Consider the following 18,730-nt stretch of genomic DNA (forward strand, 5'->3'; position numbering starts at 1 on the left):
GGCATACATCTTTCATCCCAGCACTCAGGAGGCAGAGGCAGGTGGATCTCTGAGTTCAAGGCCAGCCTGGTCTACAGAGTGAGTCCAGGATAGCCAGGGCTACACAGAGAAACCCTGTTTCAAAAAACAAAACAAAACAAAAAAACCCACAAAAAAAAAAAAAAAAAAGAAAAGAAAAGAAAAAAAGAAAGAAAAGAAACAAAGAGCCAGGCGTGGTGGCGCACGCCTTTAATCCCAGCACTTGGGAGGCAGAGGCAGGCAGATCGCTGTGAGTTCGAGGCCAGCCTGGTCTACAAAGTGAGTCCAGGGTGGCCAAGGCTACACAGAGAAACCCTGTTTCAAAAAACCAAAAAAAAAAAAAAAAAAAAAAAGAAGAAGAAGAAGAAAAAGAAAAAGAAACAAAGAAAGAGAAAACAAATCCAAATGCTGGTGAGGATATGGACAAAAGCGAATTGTATACACTGCTGTAAACTGGTAATGGAGGTCCTCAACGAACCAAGTGCAGCCCTACCATGCGACCCAGCCTCTCCACTCCCAGCTGTGCCTAAAGGACTCCTAAGTCAGCATACCACAGACATGTGTATGCATTAAGGTTTTGTTTTGTTTTAATGTTTATTAATTTATGTGCATGGGTGTTTTGCCTGCGTATGTGTCTGTGCACCATGTGCATGCCTGTTGTCCAAGGTGACCAGAAGAGGACATTTGATCCCCTCAATTTGGTGTCACAGACAGTTGTGAGCCACCATGTGGGTGCTGGGAATTGAACCCTGGTCTTCTGAAAGAACAGCCTGTGCTCTTACTCAGCTGTCATCTCCATGAAGGTTTGTTGCAGCACTGTTCACAACAGCTAAGTCAGGGGACCAGACAAGATACTAATCAGACAGGAATAGCTAAACTGTGGCTAATGCACACAATTGATAGGTTTTAGCCATAAAGGAGGAGGGGTCATCATCTGCAGGGAAATGGCTGAAACTGCCAATATTCAAATTTTCAGACTCAGACAAATATCACATTTTTTTTTTCTAACTTGCCATTCCCAGACAAAGTCAGGTGAGTGTGTATACACTGTCAGAGACAGTGCAGCAGAAGAGAAGCCCTGAACGGCAGCCAGCAATCTGAAGAACTCTCGTTCAGAGACCTCTACTCTGGTGAAGATGAATACTTGACTTCCCTTACAGGAGAGAAAATTCAGAAGGAACACATTTAAAGCAGGGTTGGGATTTACTAAGGAGAAAGGTTAGGTCCAGCAACATGGCCCAGTGGGTAAGAGTGTGTGATAGCTAATCTTCATTGTCAACTTGACAGACCTGCGCAGAAGGACTCTCAAGTGAAGAGCTGCCTCCATCACAGTGGCCTGTGAAGGGGCAGGTTGTTTATTGCTAATTGACACAGGAGGCTCCAGTCCACTGTTGGCAATGCCACGGCAAGGCAAGTGAGCCTGGGCTATATAAGAAAGGCAGCTGACCATGAGCCTGGGAGCAAGCCAGTAAGCAACAAGGTTCCTCCATGGTTTCTCCGTCAAGTTCCTGTCTTGAGTTCCTGCACTGGCCTTCCTCAGTGGATAAAAACCTGTAATATGGAATAAATCCTTTCCTCCCCTAGTTGCTTTTGGTCATGGAGTTTATCACAGGAACGAAAAAGCACACTATAACAGGGTGCTTGTTGCCATACTTAATAACCTGAGTTCAGTTCTCAGAACCCACATGGTGGGAGGAGAGAACCAACTCCTGAAATTGCCTTCCCATTACCAGGCACACACGTCATGGCACACATGTGTCCATGCAGAGAACATACATATGATAAATAAATAAATGTAAAAATGTTAATGAAGAAGGCTTTGACACAGAGTTAAGCCTGGGGTTAATAGGAAGAGAGGTGCTTAGGGACCAATAGGCACGGCTTCTCAAGAGAGAGTCCTGCTCGAGTGTCTCAGCACAAGTTCTACACTATTTTGGTGGCTCTAAAATAATAGCTCTTAGTGGTTGCTTTCAAAACTTTTCCCTTCTATTTCTTTATTATATTTACTTATTTATGTGTGTGTGTGGGTACATGCATGCCTCAGTGTTCACTGGAGGTCAGAAGACAATGTTAGGGTGCCAGCTTTCTCCTTCCACCATGAGGATCCCGAAATTGAACTCAGGGTGTCAGACTTAGCAGCCAGAGTCTGTACTTACTAAGCAATCTTGGCAGCCCCGTCCCTTTTTATGCAATTATAAGTGAGATTATAGGGTAGCTCCAGGGGTGCCTTGTATGGGATTATAATCTGATAAAGATAAAACCATGAGCCACAAGGGTTGGACAAGGGGGCTAAGAAATGTCTGTGATTATAAGTGGATATTCTTAGGAGAGTCCTAGAAAATTGCAGGTTTACAGATGGGAATGGAAAAAAAGGTCACCTACACTTAGGCCTCAGGCATGGTTCATTGCTATTTGAACATTCTGATTTGAATCACTACTAAATTAAAGGGAGAGCATCTCTATGTAGGTAACCTTCACAGAATGCTGTTAACAGTGCTGGAACTCTCAGCAGGTGAGAAGCTTTAAGCAGACCCCAGAGAGGGGCTCCCTTTCCTTCCCACTTCCCCATAATTTTCCCTGACTTTCATCTTGCCTCACATAGGACATAAAAGTATAAGTGACACTGGCTAGGGGAAACAAAGGGAATTAATGGGAAGGGGGAGGTGGGAAGGGAGTATTGAGGGAAGCACATTCAATATGCATTACACAGGTGTATGAAATGCTCTTATGTAACACAGTACTACATACAATGAATATACGTAATAAATTCTTTAATTAAAAAAGAACTCGTCAATCTTTGCTGGAGCCAAGGCAAGACGTAACAACTCTGGACCACTATTCCTGTCTCAGCAAGGGCAGCTCAACAGCAGCATCCACAATATGTCCACACTTCCGTTCAACTGAAGCAATGCATAGAGCCACGCTTTGCTGAATGTACCCAATCCCACCCAATCTCAGTGTATGGATGTCTTTGGTGGGGGGCAATGGCTTGCTGACGGTGCATCATGTATTCAGCATGCTCTGCAGAGTGATTACACTGTACACACATCTGAAAACGAGTCTACATGGTTTCTTTCGAGACAGGGTTTCTCGGTGTAGCGTTGGCCATCCTGGACTCGCTTTGTAGACCAGGCTGGCCTCGAACTCACAGCGATCCGCTTTCCTCTGCCTCCCGAGTGCTGGGATTAAAGGCGTGTGCCACCACGCCCTGCTCTACATGGTTTCTTTTAAAAGGAATTAAAACCACGCAAAATTATGTGGCATTTTGTTTGTTTGCTTTTGGTTTTTCGAGACAGACAGAGCTAGTTACAGGACAGCCAGGGCTACACAGAGAAACCTTGTCTTGAAAAAACAAAAGAAGAGGAGGAGGAGGAGGAAAAGAAGGAAGGAATGGGGGAAGGATAGAAGGAAAGAAGGAAGGAAGAAGGAAAAACAGACGAATAGGGAAAATGCATCCTTACAGACAGAGAAGAAAAAGCAAGGAATGTTATAAACAACTTTATGCCAGTAAAGTTGACAACTTAGATCAGTGTTAATAAACTTAATGCAAAAGGCTGGGTAAGGGCAAGCAGGATGACTCAGCAGGTGAAAGCAACTCCCATGTAAGACTGAAGGAAAGAAGCGCCCCTTAAAAGTTGTCCTGTGACCTCCATACAGGCAAGAGACATGAGCACACCCTCACTCACACATGCTAACATGATTCTTAATTATAGTGGTGGAAGGAAGACTTGCTTGATCCAATCTCTATACTGAAAAAAATAAATTAATTAAAAACTTCCACCACCACCACCATTAAAGCCAGCTAACAGTTTAGGTTCTGTGTGTTCCGCCATTCCCTTTACAACTGTTTCATCCCACTACTACAGCACAAAGCAGCCACAGTCAATACCCACAAAGGGGGTATGACTGAGTTACAATAAAACCTAAAATTCTACTAAAATTCAGTAAAATTACTAAATTTACTAAAAACATGCAGCAAATCGTATTTCACTCACAGGCAATAGTCTGGTGCTCCTAACTTAGGAATTTTTTTTTTTTTTTTTTTTAGGAATTTTTTTTTTATTACCACAAAACCACACAGACTAATGGAACAGAGGATCCTGTAACAAACCCACAGTGCTGTGGCCACAGGCTTTTAAACAGAGATGTCCAAAAAGTACAGTTGGAGAAAGGGCAGCTTCTACAACAAATTGTGCTGGGGAAAGTGGATATCCATATGTAGCAGAATGAAACTAGATCTTATCTCTCACCAAGGACTAAAGTCAATTCAAAACAGACCAAAGACATTATCATTAAGGCCTGGAACTTTAAAACTACTAGGAAAAAAAAAAAAAACTCTTCAAGATACAGACATATGTCAAGCATACTGGCGTGAATCTTTATTTCCAGTCCTCAGGAGGCAGAAGCAAGTGGATCTCTGTGAGTTCAGAGCGAGTTCTAGGACAGCCCTGTCTTGAAAAACCAAAAGAGGAAGAGGAGGAAGAGGAGACTCAAAAAACTAGATAGATGGATAGATAGATAGACAGACAGACAGACAGACAGACATAGGATAGATAGATGATACAGGCACAGGCAAGCCTTTCTGAATACGTACCCCCAAAGCCCGACCAAACAGCAAAGCCTGACAAATGTCACTTCACAAAATTAATACACTTCTGCACAGCAGAGGAAACAGTGGAGAAGCTAACAGTGGGATAAGACTCTCCTAGGTATTCCTCTGCTGGGAAATTAATATCCAGAATGCGTAAAGGGCTCCAAATCAACAAACAACTCAGACCAACAAATACAAATAGTCAATAAATACATGAAAAACCATCCTTATCCATAACTGTAATACAGATGCAAACTTACACAACATTTCCCCTCACCCCAGTCAGAATGGCCATCATCAAATGACAACAAATGTTGCTGAGGATGTGGGAGAAATGAACCCTTAAACTCTGGTAGTGATATGAGCTAGTACAGTCACTACCAAAACCAGTGTGTGGATGCTCATCAAACAACTAAATGTCAGAACTATATGGTCAAGCCAGGAACTACCTGTCTCCCAACAATCCTCACCAGGGTTTCAGTTTTTCTTTATGTCCTTGCCAAAGAAGGGCACTTATGTTTCACCTTTTGTATTACAGCCTTTTTGGTTTTTCAAGACAGAGTCTCTCTGTGTAGCCTTGGCTGTCCTGGAATTGCTTTGTAGACCAGGCTGGCCTCGAACTCACAGCAATCTGCCTGCCTGTGCCTCTCTGAGTGCTGGGATTAAAAGCATGTGCCACCATGCCCAGCGATTTCCATTTCCTTAATGACTGATTTTCAACATCTTCTCACATGCCAAATACTCTGTTTTAGATACAAGAGAGTTATAAATTATCAATACATTTAAAATGTTAGCATTCCTTCCTAATCCTTCTTACAATCACACTACACCTGAGGTAAAGGAGCAAGTTTCAAGCTATATAAGCTCTCATGGCTTCAAAAATAAATTCCTAAATACAAAACTTAACAGTCTAAGAAGTTAAGTGGCTGTCATCTCTTAAGAGAGGGGCTAATGAGTAGGGCAACATACCTCATCTTTATTCTTAACAGATATCCCAAAGGAAAATTAGAAAACTGTCTAAAGTGACATGAAGACTAATCACCTGGACCTTAAAACACTATAGATACAGACTTATTCCCACTAAAAAGCATGAGGTTCATATCCACCACAAAAAGAGCTTGCTTACCGTCTTCAATGGCATTTTTGACTGCACGAAGTCCATCTCTTAAGGCATCCTTGATCTGTACGAGAGTATGCTTATTTGGTCCTCTGACCAACAAGGTGACAGAAAGAGGGTTAACACAGTCCTCAATAAAAGTGAACTTCTCTTCACCCTAAGAGATGACAAGAAAAATATATAACTTTAAGGTCTAGGACACAGCTTAGGGGTACAGGTGATGTAACACTTTGCCTAGCATGCATGAGATCCTGACTTAGATTCCCAGTAACAGACACACACACACAAACACACACACACAACGACACACACACACACACAGCAGTATAACATTTAACACATTGTATTATTACATTTATATAAAATAACAATGTCATCATGAAATTCAAACCTATTTTCTATTAGAATCTAACCTTCATGTGAGTTTTTATCAAGTATAACTAAAGATATATAGAGATATGTAAATATATTTTTCTTGGGTTTTTTTTTTTTTTTTTTTTTTTTTTTGAGACAGGGTTTCTCTGTGTAGCCTTGGCTGTCCTAGAGTCACTTTATAGACCAGGCTGGCCTCGAACTCACAGCGATCCTCCTGCCTCTACATCCCCAAGTGCTGGGATTAAAGGCGTGTACCACCATACCCAGCTTTAAAGGTATATTTTAAAGTGGTTAAATTATCCCACCATTTGGGGTGGCTGGGTTAGAAGGACAGCTCAAGACCAACCTGGGCTACATAGCAAGTCTCTGTACAGTTAGGTAAATAAACGTTAAACTCTGCCATGTCAGGCCTCAAAATGCAAAATATGAATTAAAAGGTGTAATATACCAGGAAGGACTTAGGAATCGCGGTGTACCTGCTACCCACAGAAATACTCACTAGTGAATACTCAAATACAAGGCCAGCATGCCCCAAGCATTCCTCAGTCAGGTCTTCAAAGGAGTTGACAGCTATTCCTCCACAAGCAAGGGTAAGCCTGCAATCACAGTTATGCCACTTTGGTTACTGAAAATACAACAGCTAATTTCTTTTTTCCTTTTTTGGCACTTACTTTTTTTTTTTTTTTTTTTTTTTTCTCCCTTACTTTGTAGTCCAAGCTGGCCTCAAACTCACGACAACCCTCCTACTTTAACCCCTCAAGTACTAGGACAGCTGTGCCCAGCTACAGCTAACTTCCTAAGCTGAAGTGGTATCTAAAACAGACTGCATGGTGCGGCGCTGTCTGTGTGGGAGCAGCTCATTGTTAGGAGGCAAATGAAATGGTATGTGTTGGGCGGGCGCAGTATGACAATTACAACCTTTCATAGTTATCATTCTGTAGTGAAAACACTTAAAACTACTTTTTTAGTATTTCTCAATAATACATATAGGCTGGGCATGGTGGTGCAGGCCTTTAATCCAAGCGAGAGGGTGGCATCAGATCACATCATAGATGGTCGTGAGCCACCATGTGGTTGCTGGGAATTGAACTCAGGACTTCTCAAAGAACAGATAGTGCTCTTAAGCACTGAGCCATCTCTCCAGCCCCCACCAATTGTTTAAAAAAAAAAAAAGTAGAAAGCTTTAGGTTTAATCCATGGAACTACAAACAAAAAGGAAACCAGTGCCAAGAGCAACAGAAAACACTTCAGATACATAACTTGCACTTACCTTTCGAGGTTTCTTCTTTTTGCCCTGCGAAGAGCTACGATGTCATGTTTTGCAAGCATTTCTAAGGAAAACGGGTCAATCCCCTGTAGTCAAGTTAACACAAAAGTTACATGGTTTCTGTTCTACACCAGGCAAGCGCTCTACCACTGAGCTCTACCCTAACCTTATAAAATGTAAGCCAGTATTTCTCAAGCTTTTTTGTCCCAGCATCACTGTACATTCTTTTTTTTTTTTTTCCACTGTACATTCTTAAAGATGGAGAAGAGTCAGTGCTGGGCAAGGTGGCACACACCTGTGATCACAGCACCCAGGAGGCTGAAGCAAGGAAGCTCTCAAGTTCCAGGCAATATAGACTACAAAGTACGTTCCATGTCAGCCTAAGCTATACAGTGAGTTGTATCTGTATCAAATGATAAAAACAGGGGCTAGAGAGATGGATCAATGGTTAAGAGCCCTTGCTGATCTTTACAGAGGACCCCAGTTCAGTTCCTAGCACCCATGTGAGGTGGCTCACAACTGCCTCCAACTCCAGTGTCAGGCACACACTCTTAAACATAAGTTTTAAAAGACAAACATCTTAAAGGTTTTTTAAGTCATTACTCGTATGTTGTGTGTTATTTATTTATGTATGCCTTTGTAGAAGCATGTGGTTTCAGTCATTTAGAAACTACTGGTTTATTGAGCTGGGCTCAATTATTACACACAGCACACTCTGTGAAGTCTCTTCCTCGGATAGGTAGGATTGCTGCATTTATTTTTTAAGGGAAAAAAAAAATCCACTGAACATCCAAATCTAGACAACCATAGCTTATCTGTTGGTCCTTTTGTCAATGAAAAATGGATTTCCATGAAAAAGGACCTAGTGGCTCAAAATCCAATTACACAAAGGCTTTCCTCAAGACAACCATCATGTTTTGCTACACAGAAATGCTTTATGTATATTTCATATTTTATCATACAAAGTTATAAAATTAAGAATAAAGCATTAATGTTTACTAAAACCATTACAGTTCATTGTGTGTACAGTATCTCTGTATGTGGGCATGTGCACCTGAGTGCAGGTGTGTGGAGGCCTGCAGGCATGAGATCCCCTGGAGCTGCAGGCCCAGGCAGTTGGGAGCCACACGGGTGGGTGCTGAGAGCTGAACTCAGATGTTCTTAACTGCTGAGCCACCTTTCCAGAACCATCATCAAGTGCTCTGAAATGAGCCGCCCTTTCTTTCCCTAGTGCTGTGGTGATAGAGGATATGTGGCGTGGGGAGGGGGGATGGGGGGTGGGGGGGCTGGGGGGGCTCGGAAGTGGTGTTGCTCTGTAGGAAGAAGCCATTACAAATGCCAACACAGTACAAAAGGCTTTGTTAGCATGAAGAGTTTCCTCCCCAAACTCCCCAAAAATGTCGCAGGGGCCCTTTAGAAATGCTGAGGACAGGGACAAGCACTAAAGCTGTAAGCTTCTTTCTCACCTTCTGATTAATGACAACAAATCCTCTATTGGACTCAGCACAGACTTTCTGTTTTAGGTCTATTATTTTCTGCACTCTATCTTCAATAAATTTTCTTTCAGCTTTTACCAATTTCTCTTTCTCTTCTACAGTCTTATAAAAGAAACCAGAGCTCACTTCTCTAAGGAATTAATAAGAACAAGTTAGTAACCCAGGTTTGGTGGCTAAAGCAAGAAGTTCACAAGTTTGAAGCCACCCAGGGCAATGTAAGTCCCTTTCTCAAGAAAATAAAAACAGACAGGAAACGCTAATAAAGGTGGGAGTAGAAGAAAGAAAAAGAGATTACTAAAAAGAAGAAAAAGAGAGAGAGAGAGAGAGAGAGAGAGAGAGACTATTAAACACTTTTAGAGAAAAGAAAGCTGGGCATAATGGCTCATTTTTGTAATCCCAACATTCAGGAGGCTGAGGCAGGAGGAATGCTGCATGTTTGAGACCATCCTGGACTAGAGTGAAATTCTGCCAGGCATGGTGGCTCACGCCTTTAATCCCAGCACTCAGGGAAACAGAGGCAGACAGATCGCTGTGAGTTTGAGGCCAGCCTGGTCTACAAGCGAGTCAGGACAGTCAGGACTTCCCAGAGAAACTCTGTCTCAAAAACCAACCAACCAACAAACAAACAAAAAACAAAAATGAAAAAAGGGTGAAATTTTATCTAGAGAGAGATGGGTGAAAGGAGGAGGGGAAGGGAGATGGAAAAAAAATTTTTTTTTAAATTGGGGTTATGAGAGATGGCTCAGTCTAAAGGGAGCTGAGTTCAGTTCCCAGCACCCATGGCAAGTAGCTCACAACTGCCTGTACTGTCACCTTCAGGGAATGGGTGCCCTTTTCTGGTCCTCTTTGGCGCCTTCGCTCATATGCACATAGCCACACACAGATACATACACATAATTAAAAATAAAAGTAAATTTACAAAAAAGAAACTGTTAGAAGAGCTTTGACTGTCGTAAAGACAATTGGCACGCACGTTTTTTCATACTCTAGTGATACATTGCAAATGAGGATGAAGGCATCTTGCACTTGCTTCTTCATACGTGGATGACGGGCACCATGGTCCAAAACCAGTCCTCGGATCAACCTAATAAAATACACAATGCCTCATGGAATACATGCTCTAAAATTAGAAAGCCACTCAACGCTGGCAGCAGCCAGGACACACAGTGTTTCCTAGTATAACTTCCACCTAACATATAATTAATAGAATGAGGGGAAGAATCTGTTTTAACAGCGTGGACTGTAAGTCAAAATGAAAAGCCAATCCAGAATTATTCTCTAAGCTACATGGCTCAAAAATAGGAGTAGCTGATCAAATAATAAAAGGTAGGCACACAACGAGTTTCTTAGAGACATTTGTTCAAAATAATTATATAGAGTAACTAATAATTGTTAACCTAAATGTCCAGCACAATAGGATGTTGTTCAGCAAATAATGGCCTAACAAGTCAGTGGTTAGGAAAACTATGTAGTAACAAGGAAAATATTTACAGTGATAGGCAATAAGCACAGAATAACCCATTGGATCCTGCATGTAAAACATGATTATAACTATTTTCTTTTTTTTGAAATATGTTGACAATTAAAGGGGATGTAGCTTGGTTGGTCAAGTGCACTTCTAGCATGCTTGAAATTCTGCATTCTTTGATTCCCAGCACCAGAAAAATAAATACAGAGCCAGGCGTGGTGGCGCACACCTCTAATCCCAGCACTTGGGAGGCAGAGGCAGGCATGGACCACTGTGAGTTCAGGCCAGCCTGGCCTACAAAGTGAGTCCAGGATAGGCAAGGCTACACAGAGAAACCCTGTCTCAAAAAACCAAATAAATAAATACAGAAGAGCTAGAGAGATAGCTTAGCAGTTAAGAACACTGCTGCTCTTGCAGAGGACCAGTGATTGGTTCCCAGCACCCATGAGATAACTTACAACCAAAGGGTCTGATGCCCTCCTCTGCCATCTCCTGACACTAGGCATGAATGTGATACACACACATACCTGCAGGCAACACACCCATATACATAAAACAAAATTTTAAAAACCTCACTAGCTAGATAGGTAATTAGACAGACAGACAGACAGACAGACAGATAGATAGATCAACATATAGATAGAGGACTCTGAGGGTATGATTAGAATCGGATGGTTGGAATACAGACTATGATTCCCCCCCCCCTTTTTTTTTAGTTTTTCAAATATATTTTTCATAGAGTAAATATGTTCTTATCTGTAAAAGTCACTTATACATATTTAAGTGGTAGCATTTCTACTTAATAATCTCTTTGAAATTTTTTAAAGAATTATTTGTTGCATGTGTGAGAGTGGGTATGCACGGGTCAGAGGACAACTCTAAGGAGTCAGTTCTCACCTTCCACCTTGATGATACATGGTCTCTCCTGTTGCTTCTGCCCCTGAGCAACGTACTCCACGCTAGCCCATGCATTCATGGGTTCCAGGGATCAAACACAGCTCATCAGGCTTGTACAGAGCTAATGCTGTTACCTGGCAACCCCTCTCCTCGGCCTATAAGAATCTTTCTGGAGTATGTGTGGTGCTAGGGATTGGACCAAGGCCTGTACATTTCATGTTAATCCTCTACCACTGACCTACACTTCCAGCCCCTTAAGAAGTGTTTACACCCAATATTTACTATGTAGTAAAGAAGCACATTTTTATCCAGGCATAGTGGCACACATCTATAATCCCAGTACTTGGGAGACATAAACAAGAGGATTGCCACAAATCTGAAGTAAGCCTAGTCTACACAGTGAGTTCCACGCCAGCCTGAGCTATAAAAAAAAATTCTGTCTGGAAGGAAGGGAGAAAGGGAGGGAAGGAGTGAGGGAGGGCATCTTTAAATATTTAACACAGATATAAAGGAGCTTTTAATACCTAGAATACCCTCCCAAATGAAGATGAAGATACTGTATTTAGGAAAAAATATATATTCAATATTCTCTACTTTCAAGCTTTTGTCACGCTTACTCTCTCTCCATCCTCAGAAAATGAATATGCTTCTTTGAGAAAATAGAAACTAGTTTGGGCCATGATGGTGCACATCTTTAATCCCAGCACTCTGGAGGCAGAGGCTGGTCGATCTCTCAGTTCGAGGCCAGCCTGGTCTACAGAATGAGTTCCAAGACAGCCAGGGCTACACAGAGAAACCCTGTCTCAAAAAAAAAAAAAAAAAAAAAAAAAAAAAAAAAAAGAAAAGAAAAAGAAAAAAAGAAAGAAAGAAAAGAAGGAAAACAGAAACTGTCCCATCACCACCTCCACAAATCCCCACCAGTCCCAGTCCCCACTTCTTTAAAACATAGAATTCCTCTCCTCACTCCACTAGCAAATTCCCTTCCAGGACAGAAGCTGTCCCTGTTTCACTGCTCTTGTTTACAGCTACACTCTGAATTGTTGGCATTTGCAATTCCACCTTGAATTAGCAAGGGAGGAGCAGAACCAATGGAATGAATATATTATTTAAAGAATTTATGAAGTCAGCTTTAAAACAGGAACAACAGCAGAAGCATGCCTGAGAGCTGGGAACATGGTAGTCACTGAAGACTGGGTGCCTCAGCAGCAGTGCCACAGGGGCCATCTCTCACTGAGGTGGGTGCTCAGGCCACAATGCTGGGTACCTCAGCAGTCCCCATCTGGTATGGGAAGCTCAGAAGGGTCCTGTAAAGGCACTGGCCCCCAGTCCAGGATGAAAATGTAGAAACAGTTTCTGATACTGGCGAAGAATCAGCAGCTGCAGCCAGCAACAGAGAAAATAGATTCAGGGCAAGAGGGAGGCCAAGCAAAAGGCTGGATGGCCTTCCTCCTGACACACCTTGTATCCGTGCTGCTCCCAAAAGGTGCCACCCACAGCCAGGGTGAGTCTCCCCACATGGGGACCCTGCTCAGGCAATTCTAAGTTATGGCCAGTTGCCATCCACAATACACCTCCTCCCTTACCATTCTTTCCTGAGCTTGCCTTCATCGGACTTATCAACTCTCCCCCTTTCCTGAAGCAGTATATGATCAATTTTCAGTTCACAACAATATGCTTAAACATCACTACAGTTGACTCTTCCTGCTTGGATGCTGAGACACCACTCCCCTTTGATGCCCCACCTCCCTGATCACCCATTCTCAGTCTCCACTGGGGAATTTTTAATCTCTTTTCATAGTCTAAACATTGGAGTTTCCAAAGTTCAGGTTATTTTTAACAGATTGGGTCAATATATTAAAATAGTTGACTTAGGCAACCGCAATAGTAACTTCGACCTCCACTCCCGCTCAATGCTGATGGAAGTCGTCACTTAACGATCTCAGAAGGACTCTGCAGATCAATGAGTCACTCGCGGACGGCAAACGTCAATGAGTTGCTCATAGATTCTCATCTGGAAACGATCCTGTGTCTCAGAGCCTTCACCACGAGGTGCTTTTCTTGTAGTGACTGCTAGTGTCGTTGTAGACTGGCCCTTTCCCTGCAGACTCTTGTCGTCTGCACCTCTGACCAAGGCAGCACACACCTTTCCAGAAGCTTCATATCATAGCTAGTGATGGTGGTTTGAATTTGGTGGATCACCACTTCCAATTCCACAGGCATCTTTCTGGTTTCTTCATTCTTCTTCCTTCTTCCTCTTCTTCAATGTGACTGGATTCTTGCCTGCATGTATGTCTGTGCACCATGTACATGCAGTAACACCAGAGATCTCCTAGAGCTGGAGTGACAGATAGTGGTTGCTGGGAATTGAACTCAGAACTTCTGGAAGAGCAGCCAATGCTCATAACCACTGAACCATCACTCCAGGCTCCTTCCTGGTATCTCGAAAAGCCATGGTTGCAGTCACATAGCAGTAATTCTCAGATATGCATCTCCCATTCTGACCTCTATTCTGAACTCATTCTTGGATCTCAGGCCATGTCATCCACATGTAGAATAGATCTTCTCTCTTCGTTGACATCTCTTGAAACACTCTCACAAGTACACCCAGAGGTTTGTGTCCTAGACCATTTTAACCCACCAAAATTAACTATCCCGTGGTTACATTCCAATATCCCCATGCTAAGCTGAAACCATCATGTCAATGCACTGAATCTACCTGACCCCCTTGCCATCATCTTTTAGCTGTAGAGTGCAGCGTCGTGGCTGTTTAGTTTCCTGACTGCAGGCTTATCTAAGAGCTATGGCTCACTAGCACGCCTCAGCATCACAAGAAACTATCATACACTATATTGCCGGGGTGAAATCAAAATCTGAAACTCAAAGTATGGGTTCTCCTGAACGCCTATCATCTTCACACCACTGTAATGCTGAAGCACTGTAAGTGAACCATCTATAAACATAAGCCTAGTTTTTGTGCACAATAAAAACACCAGAAAGTGAAAATGAAAGCAAACCGTCACTGACAGGATGCCTTAAGAAAACTGAGTAGAGGACATCTGTAGGATGACAGTAAGCAGAGAAAAAACTACAACAGCTCCCTTGTCTGAAGGAGGTTCCTGGGTTTCCTCTCTGCTCTCAGTGAGCCACTGTCACATCAAGAAATGTTAACTAAGGAAGTGGAGGAACTTGCAGAGTCATCCACAGAGGAAGAGGAAGATGAAAAAGAAGAAGCGGAACTGAATGTGTTAGCTCTAGGAGTGCTGGCAAGGGCCAGCGGGGGACGGTTGAGCAGTACTACAGACATCCACTGGGGCCCAGAAAATGTCTCCAGCAAATAAGTGGGAGAGAGCTGCAATCTCAAGCAGAAGCTGAGATGTAAAAAGCCATAAACAGCAAAGCAAGTTGGAATAATGAAGATAAATCTTTGCAAACGTGGTATGAAATAACAGTAGTATCAGGTGGGATTTTCAAAAACAGTCACACACACACACACACAGTAACAGTATCATGCTTCAAGAAGGAGTAAACAGAGATATTATGCAGAAGAAAGATATTAAGGCTAGACTCCTATAAGTTACTAAAAATTATATGTTTTCTACTAATTGAGAAATAGCAAAAATGTGTAATTTACAAATTAGTAGAGGAGGAAAATATAATGATAAAACCAACAAAATGAAAAGTCAATTAGAAGAAATATAGGACAATGGGAAATAAATAAAAGTTTTTTGTTGGTTTGCTTGTTTTGAGACAGGGTTTCTCTGTGTAGCCTTGGTCACTTTGTAGACCAGGCTGGCCTCGAACTCACAGCAATCCACCTGCCTCTGCCTCCTGAGTGCTGGGATTAAAGGTGTGTGCCACCACCGCCCGGCTATAAATAGAAAGTTTTTTAAAAAAGGAGATTTGAAATAAAATATACTCATTAACAATGTTAAATGTCATAGATTAATTATTTCGAGTAAAATATTAAAAACCGGGGGCTGGAGAGATGGCTCAGAGGTTAAGAGTACTGTCTGCTCCTCCAGAGGTCCTGAGTTCAATTCCCAGCAACCACATGGTGACTCACAACCATCTATAATGTGATCTGATGCTCTCTTCTGGCCTGCGGGTGTATATACAAGCAGAGTACTATATACATAATAATAAAAAATATATATATAAAACTATCTGATTAAGAATTTTTACATGTCCCAGTATGTCACTTACAAAAACAGCCTTCTAAAATATAAGGACAAAAAGATTGAAAGTAAGCCAAGCAGCAGTGGTGCCATACCTATTCAAACCACCACAAAAGTTAAATATCATTTCAAGATTTGCTTCAAACTAATCTAGGTTAGTCCTAGAACTTGGGAGGCAAGAGACTCTCAAGTCCAAGTCTAGGCTACCGTGAGGCCTCCTCTCAAACATGAGAAAAAATATCTGTAGGGAGGAGGATGACGAGGAGGACATGGGGGGGGGGGGAGTATAGAGCTGAACTAAGATTGAAAACCAATAAGGATAAAAGTAAGAGGAGCTCAAGAGCTCTCTGCCCCGAGGTTCCATATATGTTGGGGTGTCTACTCTGAAGCCTCAATTCGCTGTCATCACGGCACACGGGAGCACCCCAAGCCCTTCCGACTTCAGGATATTATTTTCTCTGCTTACAATGCCTTTTCTTTTCTTTTGACATAGATAGCTCCCATTTCATTAGAGGTCTCTTTGCTTTGTGGTTCAGTTTCTTATCAGAATGGTTTTCTCTGAACGCTATAAAATTGCACGCTAGACTATGTTTCACTCTCTAGTTTGATTGGAAAGCATCTTGAGGAGAATGTGCTCTGCTTACTCCTCACTGCAGCACATAGAAGGGACAGGCTGTTTGTAGCTGACTCATATGTGAAATGACTACATTGCCACTGAGCAAAACTAGACAGCCAAATAGCTCACAACTTGTGCATTGCCAAAGTGTGGCTGGTGCGATGGCTCAGCGGGTAACAACCCTGACAACCTGAGTTTGATCCCTGGAGTTCCCAAAGCACTGAGGGAGATCTTCTACAAGTTGTCATTACACAAACACACACACTCTCTCTCTCTCTCTCTCTCTCTCTCTCTCTCTCTCTCTCTCTCTCTCTCTCTCCCTCTCTCTCTCCCTCCCTCCCTCACTCCCTCCCTCACACACGGGGGAGGGAGAATTTTTTAATTGTAAATGTTATGCAATTTACTGTGTATCTGTTTCTGACTTATGCCTCATCTCCACGATTTCCACCATGAAGAGATCGATAGGGGATCCTGGTCTTCTAATAGCCAAGACAGAATCCACCACAGCCTGAAAGAGAAGCATATGAGAGGCATATTACCTGGACTAAAAGAAACTCCTGGTGCAAGTGACTTGTCACCAGACTTAACAGGGAAAGCCTCAAAGTCAAAGGCATGGTCATTCAAGTGCCACACCTGACATACTTGTGTTCCTTTCCTTTCTTTTTTCCTCTTTCTTTTCTTTTTCTTTCTTTCTTTCTTTCTTTTCTTTTTTTTTTTTTTTTTTTTTTTTTTTTTCCTTGAGACAGGGTTTCTCTGTGTAATAGTTCTGGTTGTCCTGGACTCACTTTGTAGACCAGGCTGTCCTCAGACTCATAGAGATCCACCTGCCTCTGCCTCCCGAGAGCTGGGATTATAGGCGTGCGCCACCACACCCAGCACACACTTGTGTGTCTTAAAATAAATTAATAATGGAACATTCTGCTTCCCGTGGCAGTGTCCTGTGGATGTGGTTACTATGAATTCCTCGTTTCTGGTTTCCAGTTTCAGAAACAGCAACGTGGGGGAACAACAACATAGTCAAATGACAACCACCTGAACCAAGTCTTCAGAATCACCCGGCAGTTATGTCTTTACCTTAGATGTTCTCCTCCAGAAGTAAATCCAATAAGCTTCACTTCCCAAATGTGAATCTTACATATTAGGTCAAATTTGCCTCATTAAAGCAGCAATCCTAATGACAAGGCACACTGACAAAACAGCCTGCTCCTGAGTCACCCAATATAGTCAAATACAGACCTCTAGGTTTAGGCAAATACACTATCCAAGAACTTTCAGAAGAGGTAAGCCACAGGAAGCCAACTCCCTCCCAAATGTCAAGTCCTGTCATTGCTAATGTGACATCTTAGAAAAATTAAATGTGTGTTCAATTGAATTTTAAATGCTTGCTTTGTTTTTTTTGTTTTTTTGTTTTGTTTTGGTTTGGTTTGGTTTGGTTTGGTTTGCTTCGGTTTGGCTTTTCTGTTACTGGTGGTGGTTTTTTAACTGTTTATCTTATGGTATGGGTGTTTGTCTTCACATATGTCTGTGTACTATGTGCATGTCTGGTGTCTGCAGAGGTGAGAAGAGGTCATTGGAACCCCTGGAACTGAGGTTAGAGATGGTTATGAACCACCATGTGGACCCTGGGATATGAACCACGGCCATTTGAAAGAGCAGCCAGTGCTCTTAACTACTGAGCCATCTTGCCAGCTCGCCTCTTGTTTCACATTTCTGAAAAGGCATGTGCAATATTTGGTTGTCTTATAGAAAAATAAAAATATTGCCGTGAACCTGACTGTCCTTGCTAGACAACAGTTTGAACACATACCTCTGTTAGCACGTCGGCCAGCTCAGCATGGACTTTTGTCCGCAGGGATGTTCTAGCCACATCTAAGAGGATTTCTCTTCTCATCTCCTTTTCCACTTTAATTCCATCCAAAACTTCAAGCGCTTTCATCTTTGCAGCATCAAATCCTTCAGCTATGACTCTAGGGTGCAGGCCCTGATGTTGCAACATCAATACACAATCATACAGAAAACTGTGCAGAGTAAACGTTAGCTATGCTGGCCGGGCGTGGTGGCGCACACCTTTAATCTCAGCACTTGGGAGGCAGAGGCAGGCAGATCTCTGTGAGTTCGAGGCCAGCCTGGTCTACAAAGCAAGTCCAGGACAGTCAAGGCTACACAGAGAAAACAAAGCAAAACCAAAAAAAAAGTTAGCTATGCTCTCCTAATAATAAGTATGCTGAAAAAATAATAATAATGTGGAACTAACACAAATGTGTCATTCACAAATGAGTTCTCAGGCTTCATATTTGAAACAATCTTTTAAAATGTGGTGAGCGTTTGCCAGCATGTATGTATATGCACTATGTGCATCCTGGTACCCACAGAGGTCAGAAGAGGGAGTTGAGCTCCCTGAAATTGGAGTTACACATGGTTTTGAGTTACCATGAGGGTGCTGAGAATCAAACCCCCAGGTCCTCTGCAAGAGCAACAGGAGCGCTTAGCCACCGAGCCATTGCTCCAGCCCCTGAATCAATCTTAAACCTATTTTAAAAAGTTACAAGTACAAGAAAACCTATATATTCATTCATTCATTTGGAGATAGAGCCTTGCTGCGTGCATAGTTTAGGCTGGCTTCCAATATACGATCTTCCTGACTCAGCTTCCCCAGTGCTCAGATGAAAGGTGTGTGGCAGGGTGTATGGCATAATAGTCAAAGTCTTTT

The 18,730-nt window shown here is 42.4% G+C and overlaps 1 protein-coding gene across 1 annotated transcript in view; it reads right to left on the minus strand.

The window, feature by feature from the left end:
• The window catches only part of Cct6b (chaperonin containing TCP1 subunit 6B), a 36,589-nt gene that overhangs the window by 9,065 nt on the left and 8,794 nt on the right, over positions 1-18,730 (minus strand). The window contains exons 4-10 of the mRNA XM_051158125.1: positions 17,828-18,001; positions 16,425-16,528; positions 9,838-9,948; positions 8,835-8,994; positions 7,372-7,454; positions 6,601-6,697; positions 5,736-5,883 (exon numbers count right to left, since the gene is read on the minus strand). Of these exons, the coding sequence (XP_051014082.1) occupies positions 5,736-5,883; positions 6,601-6,697; positions 7,372-7,454; positions 8,835-8,994; positions 9,838-9,948; positions 16,425-16,528; positions 17,828-18,001 (877 nt within the window). The remainder of the gene's footprint in view (positions 1-5,735; positions 5,884-6,600; positions 6,698-7,371; positions 7,455-8,834; positions 8,995-9,837; positions 9,949-16,424; positions 16,529-17,827; positions 18,002-18,730) is intronic.

The sequence above is a fragment of the Acomys russatus genome, chromosome 16 (assembly GCF_903995435.1).
Source record: "Acomys russatus chromosome 16, mAcoRus1.1, whole genome shotgun sequence".
Lineage (NCBI taxonomy): Eukaryota > Metazoa > Chordata > Mammalia > Rodentia > Muridae > Acomys > Acomys russatus.